Source organism: Podarcis liolepis (assembly GCF_965112155.1).
Source record: "Podarcis liolepis genome assembly, chromosome: 15".
NCBI classification, from domain to species: Eukaryota; Metazoa; Chordata; class Lepidosauria; order Squamata; family Lacertidae; genus Podarcis; species Podarcis liolepis.
Window position 1 is genome coordinate 28,669,882 of NC_139566.1, and position 18,665 is coordinate 28,688,546.

Sequence of the window (18,665 nt, forward strand, 5' to 3'; positions counted from 1 at the left end):
CCCGCGGGCAGGAGATCAGGGGGTACACCAGGGCCTGTGGCAGCATCCCTCAACTTAGAAAGGAGAGGCAGAGACGGCGGCCAGCTGGGTGGCTTTTATTCACTTGAGAATCTTCAGTAGCACCGGCCCCAGCTGCTCCTTCAGCCGGGGATCGATCTGGATGGTGCTCAGCTGTTTGATGTTCAGGATCAGCTGGTGCGCTTGCAGGAAGAGCTCCTTCCCGACAGCTTCCTCCACTCGGTCGCGCCACTTGGCCAGCCTGGGCCTCCCCTCAAATATGTCGCACCCAACACCAACCGGCTGCGGAAAGTGGACGGGGTGGGGGTAGGGAGTAAGTCATTGGGGTCTGTGGGTGTCAGGGGCTGGACTGAAGAGGAATGGTGGGAAACACTTCCGCTCTCTTGCTGCACCTTCCCGAGAGCAGGACGACAGTATAGATTTAGAACAGTGATTTGCAGAAGGTCATAGGTAAAGGGTAAAGGGACCCCTGACCATTAGGTCCAGTCATGGCCGAGTCTGGAGTTGCGGCGCTCATCTCGCTTTGTTGGCCGAGGGAGCCGGTGTACAGCTTCCGGGTCATGTGGCCAGCATGTCTAAGCCGCTTCTGGCGATCCAGAGCAGCGCACGAAACGCCGTTTACCTTCCTGCTGGAGTGGTACCTATTTATCTACTTGCACTTTGAAGTGCTTTCAAGCTGCTAGGTTGGCAGGAGCAGGGACCCAGCTACGGGAGCTCACCCCGTCGCGGGGATTCGAACCACCGACCTTCTGATTGGCAAGTCCAAGGCTCTGTGGTTTAACCCACAGTGCCACCCACGTCCCCATTGCAGAAGGCCATAGTGTGATGTTAACACATGAGAGAGTGCTGGAGGTGAAATAGTTAAACAGGTTGCCCACTCAGGACCCAGAGGGGTGGAGTCAGTGGGACTCCCCACCTACTAAACCACCTCTCGGATATTTACTTGTCTGCCTAGCATCTAACTCAGCCTATTTCGTTACACTAACTCAACCTACCCACAACTCTAGCCCAATTCACTCCCACTCCAACCAACTACCCAGCTCTCAACAAACTCCCCAACAAACTCTCCTTTGCCCCTCCCAGAGCTGGTTTTATAGTCCCACTGATTCCACCCCCCTGGGTCCTGACTGGACAACCTGTTTAACTATTTCACCTCCAGCACTCTCTCATATGTTAATGTCACACATAGTTCAGAGGCTGAAGAGGGAAGGAGTTGGGAAATATTGGGAGAGCAGCAGGAAGTAGAAGCACCAGGGGAGAGACAGCTAACAGACTCAGTGTCTCTTGAAAGCATTCCTGATCCCCCTTCTCCCAGAACCCGGCAGGCATTGAGAGTAATAGAACAGAAAACTCAGAGGCAGAAAGTACAGATCAGCTGGTGCAGGGGTGATGTAGAATAGGAGGGACTGAGGGGGTGGGACTTGACCTGGAGCAACAGCATTATCTAAGAGAGACAGCATTCCTTCGTCTCTCTCTGTGACTATTGAATAAACTACATGGTAAGAACTATTCTTGTTTTGATGCTTCTTTGCATCCCGCCGTGAGAGGGATAGGATTCCCTGAAGCCTTGACAGTTGGGAAGATTGCCCTGCACCCTGTTCTCTGTTGGGGCTCCTTGTGGTCTGGCTTGGCAGCTGGATCACCCACTTAGGCCACTCAAAACAGCTGCTGATCACCCTTGGGCCATTTGCTCATCCCACAATGTGCCCTCAGTCAGGTTTTGAGGGAAGGCAGACTGCTCCCCTGGTCTCCCCAGACTGGCCAGGAGCCAGTTCAGAAAGGAACCTGGTGATCCCTGGGTTCAATCCTCACCTGCATGAGCTCCACAATGGCCACTAGGTCTGCCAGCGAGACCTCACTGCCCACCAGGAAGGGCTTGTCCTGCAGGAAAAGCTCCTCCAGCTGAGTCAAGCAGGCGCCCAGCCCCTCCATCACCTCCTGCAGCTTCTCTGGGGGAAGCGGTTGGCCTGTGAAGAGCGGGATTAGCACCTGCAGAGAGAGAGAGATCACATCCACACCACAAGATTAAAGCCTGTGAACTGTAGTTTACCCTTCACAGGGCTACACTTTCCCAGGGAAAGCCTGAGAAGTCCGGCTAGAGTCAGGGGAGGCTGGTCATAGGGGGACAACAATGACCTTGGATGGTTTGAACTCAGTGGTTTTACAGTCTCAATGATGCACTGGGCAACAGATATAGGACACAACATAGATTTCAACCTTTGGGAGTAACTTTGGAAAAGTGACTTGAAATTTACAGCATGTTCTTTGAAAGAGAACTATTTGAAAATGATTCATAGATGGTGTTTAACTCCGAATAGGTTTGCTAAGATCTACAAGACAGAATCAGATAAGTGTAAAGAGGTGGAGGGAACATTCTTTCACATGTGGTGGACATGTAAAAAGGTTAAGGAGCTTTGGAAAATGATTTATAATGAACTGGGGGAAAAAATATTTTCCCCAAAAACCCAGAGTTCTCTCTGCTGGGGAAAACTCAGACTGAAATTCCCAGGTATCAGAAAAGGTTATTAATGTGGGCAACAACTGCAGCCCGTGTTTTGTTAGCCCCGAAATGGAAAGTGAGTGAGGTCCCAACCAAAGAAGATTCACAACTTTAGTTGACAGAATTTGCACAACCTGAAAATTTAACATATAGAATAAGAGAGCAAGAAGAACATAGGTTTAGAGAAGATTGGAAAACATTTATTGAGTATATGGAAAATAACTGTGTACAGCTGAAAATGCAGGCAGCACTAAGAAAAATTCAAAAGAGTAAAATTTTTTTGATGGATGTGATAGTGGAAAACCGATCAGGATAGTTATTGTAGAATATGCAGGGATGTAAGATACGCAAAATGAACCATGGAAAGAGAAGAAGGGAAGTCATTGGATATTTTAAAGTATGGCAATACTGTGAGTTGGACAGGAGGCAGTAGCATGAATGGGCAATTTCCATTCCTCGCTGCCTGGAGAGAAGGCAGCCACAGGCTATTACTGTTAAGGGCATTAAGCTAGAGAAATTTGGGCAGAGGTTCTGAGATAGGCCTTGCAGAACCTCATCTGTGACCCTGAGCCAAGCAGGTAACCCCCAAAAACTGGACAGCCCAGCCAAAGCCCACCCATCTCTCTGTTCCCTTACCTTGATCCACATGGCCTTGGGAGCATTGGCCCGGATATTGGCCTGGTGCCAGGACAGGTATTCATCTACCTTGGCTCGCTTCTGGATGTCCGACGGGTACCAGTGGTCCGGGGTGTTGTACTTGCGGCTCAGGTACAGGAGGATGGCTGTGCTGTGCCCAGAGAAGAGAGGGTGACAGGCGTCAGGGGCACAGTGGGAGCAAATGGAGCAGGGAAGCCCGTCTCAGGGCTGGCAGGCTGAGGGCAGACTAAAGCTGTGCCGGAGCCCCAGATACACAAAGACTCGTCTCTGCCCCATGGCAGCACCCAACCCCTCGCCAAACACCTTATTGAGTCACGTGCCATGAAGCCGCAGAGAAAGACCTTCCTGGGTACTGCTCCCCCACTGTGATACACCCCCCACTACAATTTACATTGAGCTCAGGACTGGATCACTTTCCATCTGGTGTCAGCTCAGACAGAACTCAAAGGAGTTTCCCAATACCAACGTTTTTCAGTCTCCTGGCCCCAAACCCCCGACTCCTTTGAACCTCTGAGCTGTGTCAACAGCACCCAACCGTCTTGTTCCCTCACGACATACAGATGAGATAGAAATTGGGAGGAAGGTAATAAAAGCCTTCTGGGAAATGATATATAATGAATTGGAAAAAATGCTTAAAATAACTTTTACCAAAAAAAATAAACCCAGAGGCTTTCTTATTAGGAATTGTAGGTGCTGAAATTCCAAGTGAGCAGGAAAGACTCTTTATGTATGCGACGACAGCTGCATGGATGTTGCTAGCCCAGAAATGGAAAGAAGATAAAGTCCCTCCCAGAGAAGAATGGCAAATCAAGTTGATGGACTATGACGAAATGGCAAAACTGACCGGAAGACTCAGGAACCAGGAAGACCAAAACTTTCATAAAGAATGGGGGGGGGGGGAGGGATACAATTTACCTTGAAGGCCACTGTAAGCAGTTGAAAACGTTAGCAGGATTGCAATAACACTTGTAATGTAAAAACAAAATTAAAAAATTCCTTCCAGTAGCACCTTAGAGACCAACTAAGCACACGAAAGCTCATACCAATGACAAACTTAGTTGGTCTCTAAGGTGCTACTGGAAGGAATTTTTTTATTTTGTTTTGACTACGACAGACCAACACGGCTACCTACCTGTAACTAGAACTTGTAATGTAACGAGAACTATTGACACAATGGAGTTACAAAAATTTGGATTTTTAAAATAAAGATGCAGCAGAAGGTTTTAACAACAGAACTCACAGAGGAGAAGGTGGGAAGTCCAGAGGTTTGTAGGAATCTTGTAACTTTGAATGTGTTGTGGTATGATTGAAAACTCAAGTATGTAAAATCAAATATATATTTTTAAGATAGAAATTTGGAGGGGAAGGAAGCCATTCCTGTCTGCCTGCCTTCTTACCCTTCAGACAAAACGAAGGCCTCATCCCTCAAGACGGGAACTTTCTTCACCGCAGTCGCCTTGGGCAGCGGCCCTAAAACCAGGTGGGTTGGAGGGAAGCGACACAGCACACAGTTAGACCTGGCAGGACGGTTGGCAGGAGATGCCCAGCACATCCAGGACTCCAGAATTGGAGCTTGCCTGGACAATCTGTTCTGAGTGACAGCTGGAGAATTGGTGAGCGTATGTCTGTGTACCAAACAACAACAACAACTCCGGGTTCCACAGAGCAAATCAGTGGCCAATTTACATTTTGACCCATGCAGATTGAAATATACTCGGAGTCGAGTGTGGATTTCATGCTCTTTATTCAGCTCATAGTAGTGAGGAATGAAAGTTCCCCCAAAATATCTGCTTTATATACATTATTTACACAATGGGCCGCACGTGGTTGGCTAATTCTGGGATTCTCCTGTAGGCCAATCAGGTTGCGGATTCACTTCCACCTGGAGCTGGATTGGGTGGCTCCTGCGGACCAATCAGACTGCTGCATTGTTCTAGGACCAATCAGACTGCTGCATTCTGGACCCTATTGTTCTAGGACCAATCAGACTGCTGCTTTTTGGATCCTATTCAACTCAGTACATAACGCAGAATATCCCAATAAATCAGCTGTGAGTCCAGTGCCATATTTTTTTCTACTCAGAGCGGGCAGCTGGGAGCCCCCAATGTTTGGAGACTGGGGAGGGGGGGAGAAAGTGGGATGTTTGCTCCACTTTGGTTGTCTTGGTTTATAGCCACAGACAGACCCGAGGAAGCTCTCCACTCCTGGCTAATCTTGCCCCCCAATAATAACCACACCTTGTCTGAAAATACTGGGGGGGGGGGGACTGAAAATACTTGTTATTGTCACCTCACCCCCCCCACCCCCACCCTACCTCTGGCTTGGCTTTCAAAGCTGCATGAGAGAAGTTCAAACTATGTTCCGAAGTGGGGTTTGGAAAGAGCCCTGAGCTCAAAGTACAAGGTGTGTTTATCTCTAGCCTTGCATGCAGAATGGGGCAGGTCAAAGGGCATCCAGTCCTGATCTGACACCAAAGATCTCTTCCCAAGGGAACGAACCTCTGGCTCCGTGAGTTTGCTTGGAAAGGGCCACTGTATTTCAGCAGGAGCCCAGTGGCAACAGCACAGCATCAACTGCCCTTGAAATCCTTACGGCAATAGTTACATCGCAAAGAGAACTTCACTCTACAACAGCAGGGGAGTCCGTTTACTAAAACCGGGGGACTTCCCTTAAACCATATTTTTGGCATCTCTGTCCTGCCTTTCAGCAACAAGGCACCCTGTGAGTTCTGGCTGAATGCTGCTGGCACAAACTGACCCCTGGAGCAAGAAATGCGTGCTTGGAGCCTCCTTTTGCAATGGATGTTTTTGGGAAGGGGGAGGTACAGCTCAGGAGCTGCTGGGTGAGGAGAGGTGCCACCCAGGTGAGGCAACAAGTGTGTCAGTGCAGCCAAGATCTGCCCACATGCCACCTTCAGCTGGCAGCCATATTCATGCCCCCCCAAACATGGGCTTTGCAAGTGTGGTGTCAATCCATCCTTGCATGTTTGCCTGAAACAGTTCAGGGCCAGGATTGACGACACAGAGCAGGCATTGTCCTGTGACAATCATTTCTTCTATCGCTGTTTCTAAGGTTAAAATAACAAGCAGTCCTCTTTTGAAAAACTTGCCAGCATTGTTCATCGGCCCTGTATTTACAATGCTCCCAAGCCTGCCTTGCAACCACCTTGACACACATTCATTGGTTTGGCCCATTTCCTGATGGCCCTGAACAGTCTGATGACAGCCACTGTGCTATTTTGTCACACTTGGGACAGACCATGAGCCTGGGGGACTCTTTGTGGGAGAGCCAGAACAGGCAGGAGAACCAACAGCTCACTCCACAACACTTCCTGGAGCAAAGCAGCTTGGAATTTGACTCATCAGGTGTTGAAGGAAGCCCTGGATAGCAGCCATCTTCTCAATGTGACCACCTGTACAAATCAACTGCCCAAGAACTCCTCTGGAAACCTGTTCCGGGGAGAAGTTTCAACCTGAGCCAGAACCTAGCAGGCAAACATGTTCACACACAGCAGGAACAAACAAGCGCCATATTCCAGAAACGAAAATAACGAAGGGGGAGGCGAGAATACTTAGGGCGGCCCCTGATCTGTCAGCTGGTGGTAAATACCTCCTGCTGGTTCACAAACATCTTTTGAAAGAGGCTGCAAGAACTTGAAGGCCCCCAGCGAAGCCACTTCTGAACGGGGCATTGAGCCCAGGTTCAAGTTTGGCCTTCCGACCATTGGACCCACAGAACTGGGGGCATCTCCATGCAAACAGTGGGGAGCCCCAGAACCAGAATTGTGTGGGTGGGTGTGGGTGAACTCCCAGGCTCTTGCTGCTTCCAACCCTCTGAACCACGCCAACCTGGGCAGCTGGCCTGTGGACTACCCTGATTTTTCTGTATTATACAAAAGCATCACCCAGCCTCTCAGCTCTTACCTGATGGCGTGGCTCCCTCTGGGTTGCTTGCGCCCTGCACTTTCGTCCCCAGGATGGAATCTGGCAGGAGAGACGCAAAAGCATCAGCAAAGCGAGGGGAGCAGAAAGGCAGGCATCCATCTCAGATGGGAGAACTGCCCTTTTGCCCAGTCAAAGACCCACCTCCCCAAGCTCAGACAGCTTCTCTGTCAGTGTTTTTCTTCAGTCACGTCAAAGCAGAGAGCCATCTGCAATATTCAGCTGGCCATGATGACTCCCAGATCACAACAGCAGCTGCTGAAATGGACCGGGATTCCACAGAGCCCACCAGAGAAGGCCAGTCCCAAGAATGGAGTAGCAAGTAAAGGGAGAGACTTGCCCCCCCCCCCCAGTTCCTTACACCAGAGTGGGCTGTCCCAGCAGGACTGACCCCTACCAAGTGATCCTTCTAACCAGGCCCATTGCACAGAGGGCGGTTGAGGCCAACTTCTGGGCAAGTCCCCCAGAGTTATTTTTTCCTGGGAAAATTAATCCCAGATTGTTACAACTCTTCTTCCTCTTGGTCTCCGAGTCACTAACATATGTCAGAACTTGGCACATGAACATTTGGAGGAGAAAGAGGCAATACTTTTTAAAAAAAATAAATTTATTTGTTTTTTTAGATTAAAGTTTTACAATCACATATCCAACATAAAAACAAGATTCCAAAGAATCTCCTGGAATTCTCCCTCCTCCCCTTTGTGGGTCCTATTAGTCATTTCCTCCTGCATCTTTTACAGTAATCCAAATCTTTTACATCTCCATTATGTCCAAAATTCACCATTAAACTACAAGTGTTATTCCAACCCTACTAACGATTTTAGCTGTTTACAATGGTTTTTTAAAGATATATTATAAATTTCCCCCATTCCTTATTAAAATTTTGGTCTTCCTGATTTCTGATTCTTCCGGTCATTTTTGCCATTTCGGCATAATCCATCAAACTTAATCGGCCATTTGTCTCTGGTAGGGACTTTATCGTGTTTCCATTCACTGAGTCTAAAGCATGGTGATAAAGAGGGAACTCTTGCCATGCTTTAAACTCAGTGAATGTCTCCTGCTAGGGAGAAGGGGTGGGTGGGAAGACGTACATTTAAAACCAGGTCTTTTGAAAGCAGGCAGTGAAATGAGGAAGAAGCCCACCTTTGGAGCCCCCTGAACATTGTGGTTTCTCTAAGTCATTAAGAGACAGGGGTCTTCCCTCTCCCCCACGCAACATCTCTGCACTTTCTCTTTCTTCGGGAGATAAATTGACCCACCCTGACCTCAGCACCCCCACCCCTCCTTTGCTGCCAGCACAGAGGCGCCGGAAGGCAGGTGCGTTTAGCTCACCTTTGAACAGCTCCACAGCTCTGAATTCAAAGGGGATATTGTTCTTCTTGGCAAAGAGGTAGACGGCTCGGCAGGGCTGGGAGAGGAGGTCTAGGTACAGCTCCAGCACCATGGTGGTCCCTGGGCATGGAGAGGCAGAGCAGCGGAGAGCAGAGATTTTCCTCTGTGTAGTCTGTCTTTGGCAGAACACCCTCCCAGAAAGAACAGGAACTGCAGCAGGGCAGAGAGCGAGGGAGTAGCAGAACGCGGGAGCCTGCCAGCCAGCCAGATGTTCTCCCTGAGGGGCGGGGTATTGACTCCAGCAGGCAGGGACTTTTGCTTTCTTTTTTTCTGGAAAAGTACAAGAAGCGAAGCACGTGCGACTGGCAGAGCCTGCGGTGGCAGTCGGCGATGAGGGCGCAGACCCTCAAGGCATGGTTGGATCGGTTAAAAGCCCAGGAGAGACTCTTTGACCCGAGAGCCTGCTCACTGAAATATTAACTTTGCAAAGTGGCAGCAAAACGCTGGCTGGTTTCCCAGGTGCTTCGTACCCCTCTAGCACACCAATAGATACCGCACGCATTCCGATCTGCAGAAATTTCTATGCCCTATCTGACTTTTTGAAGACATCTGAAGGCAGCCCTGATTTATGTTCTACTGCAGTTTTATAATTTGTTGGAAGCTGCCCAGAGTGGCTGGGGCAACTCACTAAGATGGGTGGCATATAAGTAATAAATTGTTGTTATTCCACCCCCACCCCACCCCCGATTGCTGCCGACCCAAGAAACAAGCCACAGCCTGCAAGGACACAGTAGAGCTAACTGTACCAACATCCAGCAAAGATGAAACTTCTGGGAGAGAAAGGCTTATCAGAAGGGGAGGTTTGTACCGAAGGAGTCGACAGCAAGGGACAGCATCTGCTCTTAATTTGTTCTTGAATGACTCTCATTCTGCTCTTAATTTGTTCTTGAATGTTCTTGAATGACTGCCTGGCTGTTTTCTAAGTCGGCTGTCCAGGGCTTACAAGCGTCACATGGTGGCAACATGTCTCGGAAAGAAGGTCCTTTTGGATTTGTGGGGAGCAAGGAGTGTCCCCATTATAACAATAGATACAGGATCTGGCTTCCCACTGTGGTTGACCAGTTGCTTTCAGCAAACCCCCAAAGCTCAACTTGACCATCATGATTAATAACAGCGACTTCTCCTCCACCTCGGCTATTAATTGTCTGATTGCCTTTTTAAGGCTGTCTAAACTAATGGCCTTGGCCAAGTCGTGTGAGAATGAAACCCGTAAAACATCAGACCATTGTTTGCCCTGGAACTACTGCCAATAGGTTTCACTGGCTGGAACAAGATTTTCTCCATCTCACGTACAATTTCCTAAGCCGCCATCACATTTCCCATTCACTGCCACACATACAGTGGTACCTAGGGTTACATACGCTTCAGGTTACATACGCTTCAGGTTACAGACTCTGCTAACCCAGAAATAGTGCTTCAGGTTAAGAACTTTGCTTCAGGATGAGAACAGAAATCGTGCTCCGGCGGGGCGGCGGCAGCAGGAGGCCCCAGTAGCTAAAGTGGTGCTTCAGGTTAAGAACAGTTTCAGGTTAAGAACGGACCTCCGGAACGAATTAAGTACTTAACCCGAGGTACCACTGTATTTTCTTCTAAATAAAGAAGCCCCAACCGTTGTGATCTTTCCTCACAGGGGACTTCCTCCATCCTCCTGGATCATCTTACCTGTTCTTTTGTGCAACCTTTCCTAACTCTGCAATACCCTTTTGGAAGTGGGGAGACCGGAGCTGTACATGGGATTCCAAATGTGGCTGCATCACAGAACTGAATAGACATTGCAGTACTGACAGCTTTATTTTCCATCACTAGTCTGGAATTCACCTTTTCTCCCGGAGCTGCCGCACACTTGGCTCAACATTTTTGCTGAGCCCAAGGCCTCTTTCCCCAGGTACTTGCTGACATCACTGTGGAGAGGAAAGAAGTGGGGATGTTTCTGCCCCAACATGTATCACTTGACACTTGACCGTCATCAGCCATTTTGCTGTCCACTGATGCTGCTTGGATGAATCTTCTGTGATATCTTTGCTGTCTCGCTTGAGTTTTCCCCATCCTGAATCATTGGTGTCATTCCCAGACATAGCTGCCACACTGCTTGCTCCTGACTCCCAGTCATTTAGGATCAGGCCTATAAGAACTTCTGCTGCAGCTTCCACCCAGGACTCCCCTGCTCAGTACCCGAGGGCCCCAGTCCTGCCACTCACCACCTGGCCCAGGGCAGGGCCTGATGGGCTCTATAAAGGACTGCTGCCACGGCTAGGCAGAGAGGGCTCTGTTTTGTTTTGTTTTGTTGTTTAAATTGCTGTTATTTTTTACCTATGTCATTTTAAACTGTGATATTAATGCTGTATTCTTAGTTTTAGATTTTGATTTATGTGGAAATTGTTTCCCATTTGGTTGTGTATTTTTTTGATGTGGTTTATTTACTGTTTATGACTTTTGTAGTTATGTAAATCTTGTCATGCTGTAAGCCGCCTTAAGCATTGGTTTTTTTAAACAGTGGAAAGGCGGCATACGAATAAAAAATGATGATGATGATCAAATTAAAAAGCCCTGTTCCTGATACAGACTCATCTCTTCCTCCCAGTAACAGTTGTATTTACATACTTCTCAACATTATGGAGAAGCCGCCCCCCCAGGCAAGACTATGATCTTGCCCAGCCAGAGCAGCTAGAGGCACCAAATGAACCCCCTCTCTTTATTGGATCAGGCTCTTGAAAGAGATGAATGAGCAGCACCAGGATCCTGCCCCTCTTTGCAAGGTTGGGCCTTGCATAAGGATCATTGGGTAGTGGCTAGCAGCTTTAACTGCATGGTAGTTGAGGCTGTTCCTTAGGTGGGTGGCCAAGGCAAGTTCTGTCCCACCCCCTTTGTACAGGGAGGGGGCACAGGTCTACAACAAAGGATCCAACGGTGAAAGAAAGACACAAAAGATGAAGCAGCACACAGAGGACTTCCTCCGTCCTAAGGCTCCTTGCCCCATCAGTGTGGGGAAATGAGAGTAAAGCAAGTGAAGTCCTCTTTGACCTTCTCCCTAGTCCACCTACCTAAAGGTCTTCTTCACACAGATGGAAAGACACACAGAGAGGGACAGGATGGATCCTCCCACCCCTCAGTTGGCCACTCCCAGTTAGGATTTTGGAATGGATGCAGTGTTTTGATTCAGGAAGGACCACAACTCTCTCTGGACATGGAAGAATGGGCAGAATTTCTAGAGGGGTGGCTCCTTTTGCCCAGAAGTCGTCCAGAAAAGGAGCCCAGTCACAAGGCTTTCCGAGATTGGACCGAAAGGTTCCTGTACCCCCCCCCCCGGGCCCTCTGCTTCATGGCCTGAACTCTTCTCCTGGTGACCAGCCCTGAGTCCCAGAGATGACAATAAGGAGAAGTGGCACCAGGGTGGGGAGCATTGCTGCTTCAATTATATTTGAAGAGACCAAAACGTGTTGGTTGGTTCTTGAGCTTTATTAAGGGGACTCTGCTCCCCAATGGCGTTCACTTCACATACTTCAGCAAGTGCTGCTTGATTTGTTCCCTCATTTCAGGAGGGAGTTGATCCTCTGTCACATCCTTGGCTTTGAAGAGCTCCTTGTGGGCCTCGGCAAAGAGGTCCTTCCCCACGGCTTCTTCCACTCTGGAGCGCCAGGCGGCCAGCTTGGGTCTACCTTCAAAGACGTCGTAGCCGGCGCTTACGGGCTGCAAAGAGAAGGAGAGTGAGCGGGTGCTGATGTGGCGCGGATGCAGCCCCATCACCTGCTCAAGAGGGCATTCAATGCTGGGAGTCTAAAGAGCGACAGAGGGGCAGAGAGAATGATCAAGTGGAAGAATGATCAAGGATTTGCTTGTACGCATGCAAATAAAATGCCATTGGTCTCGTCAGCCGCTCAATGCTCTGGATTCCTCAAGGACCGCCTCTTTCCATATGACCCTACCTGGACCCTGAGATCCTCTTCTGAGGCCCTCCTTCGTGTGCCGCTTCCTTGAGAGGTCCGGAGGGTGGCAACACGAGAACAGGGCCTTCTCTGCAGTAGCTCCCCATCTGCGGAATGTTCTCCCCAGGGAAGTTCACCTGATGCCTTCATTGTACACCTTTAGGCGCCAGGCAAAAACGTTCCTTTTTAACCAGGCCTTTGCTTGACCTGATTGACATCCTATGCCCTTTTCAAATGTTTTTTTTGGGGGGGGGCTATTGGGTTGTTGTCTTTATTTTTATTATGTATTTTGTGGTTTTATATCTTGATTGTATTCTGTGAACTGCCCTGAGACGCCCGGGCATAGTGTGGTATATAAATTCAATAAATAATAATAATAATTCTGCCCATGCAGAATCAGAGAAGGGCAAAGTCATGACTGAAGTCTTCACAGTCTGCGAGGAGCCCGGCTCCCCAGATTTTTATCCTTAGAGCAGAATGCTTAGAGGAACTTTCAGTGGAAAATGCAACTATCTGTACGGTTCATTTTTACGAACACCACTTAGAAATGATAATGAGTATGTGGTATACAATCAAACACAAACAATAGTTATTTTGGAAAGCCTGTCTGGCTAGTATTATTAACACCTGGATTGCTTATTGATTTCTACTTCCTAGAATCATAGAATCATAGAGTTGGAGGAGACCACAAGGGCCATCGAGTCCAACCCCCTGCCAAGCAGGAAACACCATCAGAGCACTCCTGACATATGGTTGTCAAGCCTCTGCTTAAAGACCTCCAAAGAAGGAGACTCCACCACACTCCTTGGCAGCAAATTCCACTGTCAAACAGCTCTTACTGTCAGGAAGTTCTTCCTAATGTTTAGGTGGAATCTTCTTTCTTGTAGTTTGGATCCATTGCTCCGTGTCCGCTTCTCTGGAGCAGCAGAAAACAACCTTTCTCCCTCCTCTATGTGACATCCTTTTATATATTTGAACATGGCTATCATATCACCCCTTAACTTCCTGCTATATGCCTTTGAAGTAAAGTGGGATGTTGACACTTCTACTTAAAAAAATAAGGGGAAAAAAGACTTGGGATTCAGGATTAAGAGGCTGAAAATAACTCCTGTTGCTTAGCTGGGAAGAATGAATCTGGGAGAAGAAGGAACTTGCAAACGTGCTACGCTATTTCTTTTTAAGCAAGGCCAGAAGAAATGTTCCCAAGCTTTCATTTGTTTGGCAAGAAGAGACACTGTGCCTGCATTGTTCTTCTGTTGGGGGTAAGTGGGAGGGAATCAGGTGTCTGAGCTCACTCTGCATGCATTTTGAGAAAAGCTATAATTGCCAAATGTGCAAGGAAAGCTATCATCACCATACCCATTAACCGTCCCGATTTGAGTGGGACATCCCGGCTTCTGATGAGAGATCTTGGAATGTCCCGTTTTTTGTCTTGCGCTGTGGCGCAAATCAGCTGGCTCGCGCCAGAGCGCCTGACCAAAATACGATTGCTTTTTGCTCTCATGCTAGTCAGTTGGCACGTGCAAGAGCACCAGACAAAACCCTTGCATGAGTCGGCTGGTTCCAGCGAGAGCTCAGCACAAAAAAAATGAGTGTCCCAGTTTTGATCAGTGAGATGCTGAAGGATATACATCATGAGTGGGGTAGCACCTCTGTGGCACCCAGCCCCTGCTTCTGGCTGGCCACTGTGGGAAAATAACAATTAGACATATCTTTGACATGACCCAACAGCCGGGCTCGCCTCACCTCCTGAGGACCCCAGTTCTAATGTTCCAAAAGAGAGAAAATCTTCCACTTCTCTCTTCCCACACTTCCTGTTCTGGAGTGTGACTGGATTGGTGGGGGGACTGATTGGAGGAGGGAATGTGGGAGTGAGAGGGAGGGTCTACTGGGATGTTGGGGAAGGAATAGGTGGGCCTAGGGCCACCCAGGCAAAGTCTCAGTTGGAGTCCCTGAGGTTAGGAAACAAAGAGACCTCGTATTTCAAGGTTTCTGAGCAAAACAGCCCATGAACTGCATTCACCAAGACGTTGGTTGTTCATTCTCTCAAGAATAAATGTTAAATCCCTGTCTCTCTCACAGTTTATATATTGAGGGTCTAAACCATGGGTAGGCAAACAAAGGCCTGGAGGCTGGATCCAGCCCAATCGCCTTCTAAATCTGGCCCGTGGACGGTCCAGGAATCAGTGTGTTTTTATATGAGTAGAATGTGTGCTTTTATTTAAAATGCATCTCTGGGTTATTTGTGGGGCATATGAATTTGTTCATCCCCCCTAATATAGTCTGCCCCCCCCCCAAGGTCTGAGGGCAGTGGACCGGCCCCCTGCTGAAAACGTTGGATGACCCCTGGTCTAAACACCTGCCACAAAGCAAAATATTCACAGCAAGGCTGTGTCAACAGACCTAATTTTGTACACTTCTGTCCCGACTGGAATCGCCCTGTTCCTAAACTAAAAAGCTCCAGGTGTGTGTGTGTGTGTGTGTGTGTGTGTGAGAGAGAGAGAGAGAGAGAGAGAGAGAGACAGAGACAGAGACAGAAAGACAGACAACCGGGGGGGGGGGTTGGAGAGGAGAGAAAGAATGAAAGAAAGAAAGAAAGAAAGAAAGAAAGAAAGAAAGAAAGAAAGAAAGAAAGAGGAGAAAGATGCTTCAGTAGTGGCGCCCACCCTGTGGAACGCCCTCCCTTCAGATGTGAAGGAAATAAGCAGTTATCCTATCTTTAAAGGACATCTGAAGGCAGCCCTGTTTAGGGAAGTTTTTAATATTTAATGTTGTATTGTTTTTAACATTTGATTGTGAGCTGCCCAGAGTGGCTGGGGAGATTCAGCCAGATGGGCAGGGTATAAATAATAAATATTATTATTCAGCCCCCAGTTTGCAGCTCTGACCTCTTCTTTTTGAGATGTGGTGATCCCACCTGGCTCTGGCTAGCAGGAAGTGATGAGGTGCCTCAGCCTCGCCAGGAGCCAAAGGCCATTTCCTCCAGAGGCCCCCAGACCTCATCGCCCCCCAGCACTCACCTGCATGATTTCTACAATGGCCACCAAGTCTGCCAAGGAGATTTCCGTGCCAGCGATGAAGGGCCTGTCCTGGAGGAACTTCTCCTCAAACAGCTTCAGGGTCTCTTTCAGACTCTCGAGGGCTTCTTCAATCTTTTCGGGAGGGACAGGATGTCCCAGGAAGAGAGGCAGCAAAGCCTATGCAGAGGAGGGGGCAAGAGGGAATTGACACCGGAGACATTCTAGGTATGGCTCTTCACCTCTCATCACCGTGTGAGCAGTGAGAGGAAGGAAAAACGATGGCAGCTGTCAGCATTTCATCTCTCGTGGGTGGGCAGGGTCTCTCTAACAGATATACATTCACAGGCCACAAAACTAAGCCCAGCTCTGGTCCCCTTTGTTGCAGCAGAGACTTCTCCTCCGTAAATTGTCAGCTGGGCCAAGAGGCAGCTGCAGCCCTTACCTTTGCCAGGTACAGTTTGGTGCCACACATTCGCGTGGCCATGTGTTGCCAAGACAGATATTCGTCCACGCGGGCTCGCTTCTGCAGGTCCGAGGGGTACCAGTGGTCAGGGGTCTTGAATTTCCTTGCTAGGTACAAGAGGATGGCAATGCTGTTTGGGTAGAAGAGAGAGAAGAAGAAGAGAAGGCAACAACGGTGAATAACAACGGATGCAGTCGGATGCAAACAAGTTGGGGGATTTTTCTTCTTCTTCTAATTACACATAGATGCTTATAGGACTGGCAGTGACTGATCAAGAATGAGGCCTTGTGGTCATAGCTCCGTATGAAGACGTGCTACGTAGTGGCGCCTGCCCTGTGGAATGCCCTCCCATGAGATGTCAAACAGATAAACAACTATTTGACTTAGTCTTAGAAGACATCTGAAGGCAGCCCTTCAGGGAAGTTTTTTATTGCACAACGCTGTTATACAAATCTGTGGTGTGACCGCTTCTGGCATATTGTGAATAGTTCTGGTTACCCAACCTCAAAAAGGGTATTGTAGAGTTACAAAAAGTCCAGAAAAAAAGGCAACCAAAATTATCAAGGGGATGGAGTCAATTCCCTATGAGGAAAGGTTTCCAGCAGGATCTGGTGCACAGTGAAGTTGCAGGGGGCCTGTGTGGCTACTCCTCAACACAAACACACAAAGTAACAGCGCTGTGGATCCTTCTTACCTCTCTGCCAAGGTGAAGTCGCCATCCTTCAAGGCGGGCACTTTCCCCAGCAGATTCACCTTGCCAAACTCCTTTGTCCTGTTTTGCCCTGGAGAGATGGACAAAAGGAATCAAGAGGCAGCTATTCACTAATGAGAACCATGGCGCAGGACCCTGCCCTTGACCCACCCTGGGTGGGGGGTGCTGGTTACCCCCACCTGACCCCCCACTCATGCTCCCTCTTACCTCTTTACTGGATTGCTTTGGTTGGGAGGTGGGGGGCAGCTGGGCAGCGGCTGTGTGCTTGTCAGCCATTCTCCCAAGTCAGCTCTTAGGTAATAAATCTTTTTCACACCCACAAAGTAAGTAGAATCAGAACAGTGCAGAGAACAAGCCAATTGCTCGGGAATGGATGGAAGCAGATGGACATCTGCTTCAAGCAGACCTGGGGTGTGGGAATGCACAGCAGGCATTGATACACAAGTCTGCCTTGCATCGATACCAAAGGTCAGCAAAGAGCGAATTCTTCTGTGTCTGGGCAGCTCAGGCTTTGCACCGATTGGGCAAAAGGGAGGGGGAAATGAGCCGTGCCCCAGCAGACACTGCCACAAGCCAGGGGTCTTTTTGCAAAGCTCCTTTCTCCTCCTTGCATTCCAGTTAACCATTCTACAACAGTCACAGTTTTTTGCTGCTTGCCACAGATATGAAATTCACGGCTGCTTTTATTAGGAAACAATCAATTCTTACCCGCCCTTTATCAAGAGGCCCCAACGATTTGAAAGCAAAACTATTGGAAACAGCGAAAGCCTATTTTAAATGTTAGGAAATAAGACCTCTTCGATGGTATCAAGTTGCGAGGGAACCCAAAGCTCCAAATGAGATCCCTGAACCCTTCCAAGGTCTGCACAGCCATTCAGACAACCTGCGTCAAGCAGTCAACAGGCAACTTGAGTGACTCTCTTTCTCCCCCCCCCCCCCCGCTGAAATTTTATTAATTTTACAAACAAAAAATACAAATAAACACAAATCAATAAAGTCATACTGTATGTGGAGATTCTCCAAATCTCACGACTTCCCCCCATTCCATCCATAGTGTCTTATTTTAAGCATCTACAACTGCATATTAGTCTGTACTGTACTCCGGTTTTTATATTGAACCATATTATCCATGTTTTTTACACGACAAGTGTGTCAGAATCCTGCTCGTTTCCATCTGCTTAAAGTGGTCTCCTAGATAACTTATAATTTCCCCCCATTCTTTATAAAGTTTTTGTCCTCTTGGTTTCTGAGTTTCCCAGTCAGCTTTGGTTTGCCATTTGAGAGTGACCCTCTTTCAATCCATCCTTGTTGGAGTCAAACAGGCAGTTCAAGCCAGCCCCCCACCCATCAAATAAGCCCCCCGCCCAGTCCCTGCAACTCAAGACAGCTGCACCCTGGATCTTGTGACTAATTCTTCCTGCCCCATCCACCAGTCTCACCTTGGATGAGAGCCACATGCTTGAACTCAAAGGGGATGTTGTTTTTCTTAGCAAAGATAAAGACAGACCGGCAGGGTTGGGAGAGGAGGTCGAGGTAAAGCTCCACCACCATCCTGGCAGCAGCAGGGACAACCAGAGTAGGGAATCGGCTGGCAAGAGGAGGAGAGAGTAAACAGTGCTTTCCCGCTCCTGGGAGATCTGGGCTCGGCTGCTGGGTCTCTTGTACCTTGGCCAGACCAACTCGTCAGCAGCTGCTCCTCCTCAAAGCCAATTGGAAGAGGCCTTGATCCCTGCCCTACTTCCCTCCCCCCCCACGCCCAAGCAGTGAGGATCGCCAAAGGCTTCGTCAAGCCTGTTTTGCCAGAGAAGAAAGGAGGGAAAGTTCACAGGAGGGACTGGATAGCAGCCAAACAAGATTTGAGAGTTTAAAAAGTGACACCTTCAAGGCACATAGTGAAGAAACACGATTTCGTAAGAGCTGCCCCTACCCCAGGGCAGGATTACGGCCACTTTGGCCCTGTCCCCCAACCCACCTCCTCGCAAGAGCCCAACCTTCCTTGGGCTTGAGGCTCCACCCAGAAGCCCTGAGTTTTTCTGCCA

The 18,665-nt window shown here is 48.6% G+C and overlaps 1 protein-coding gene and 1 long non-coding RNA gene across 2 annotated transcripts; one reads left to right on the top strand and one right to left on the bottom strand.

Moving 5' to 3' along the window:
- Positions 1 to 99: 99 nt before the first annotated feature.
- Positions 100 to 18,312, bottom strand: LOC310693891 (uncharacterized protein; the record flags this gene model as incomplete). Its single annotated transcript, XM_083476286.1, has 12 exons — positions 18,066 to 18,312; positions 16,609 to 16,696; positions 15,894 to 16,044; positions 15,452 to 15,628; positions 11,996 to 12,195; positions 10,327 to 10,409; positions 8,449 to 8,853; positions 7,099 to 7,158; positions 4,573 to 4,645; positions 3,155 to 3,305; positions 1,831 to 2,007; positions 100 to 300 (listed from the first exon to the last, which is right to left on the bottom strand). The coding sequence occupies exons 1-12, from the start codon at positions 18,175 to 18,177 to the stop codon at positions 100 to 102; spliced, it is 1,878 nt and encodes a 625-aa protein (XP_083332412.1). The 5' UTR covers positions 18,178 to 18,312.
- On the top strand, positions 16,834 to 17,471 carry LOC310695024. The gene is made up of 2 exons (XR_014519868.1): positions 16,834 to 17,134; positions 17,187 to 17,471. It is a non-coding gene; the product is annotated as an uncharacterized lncRNA (long non-coding RNA).
- Positions 18,313 to 18,665: the final 353 nt, after the last annotated feature.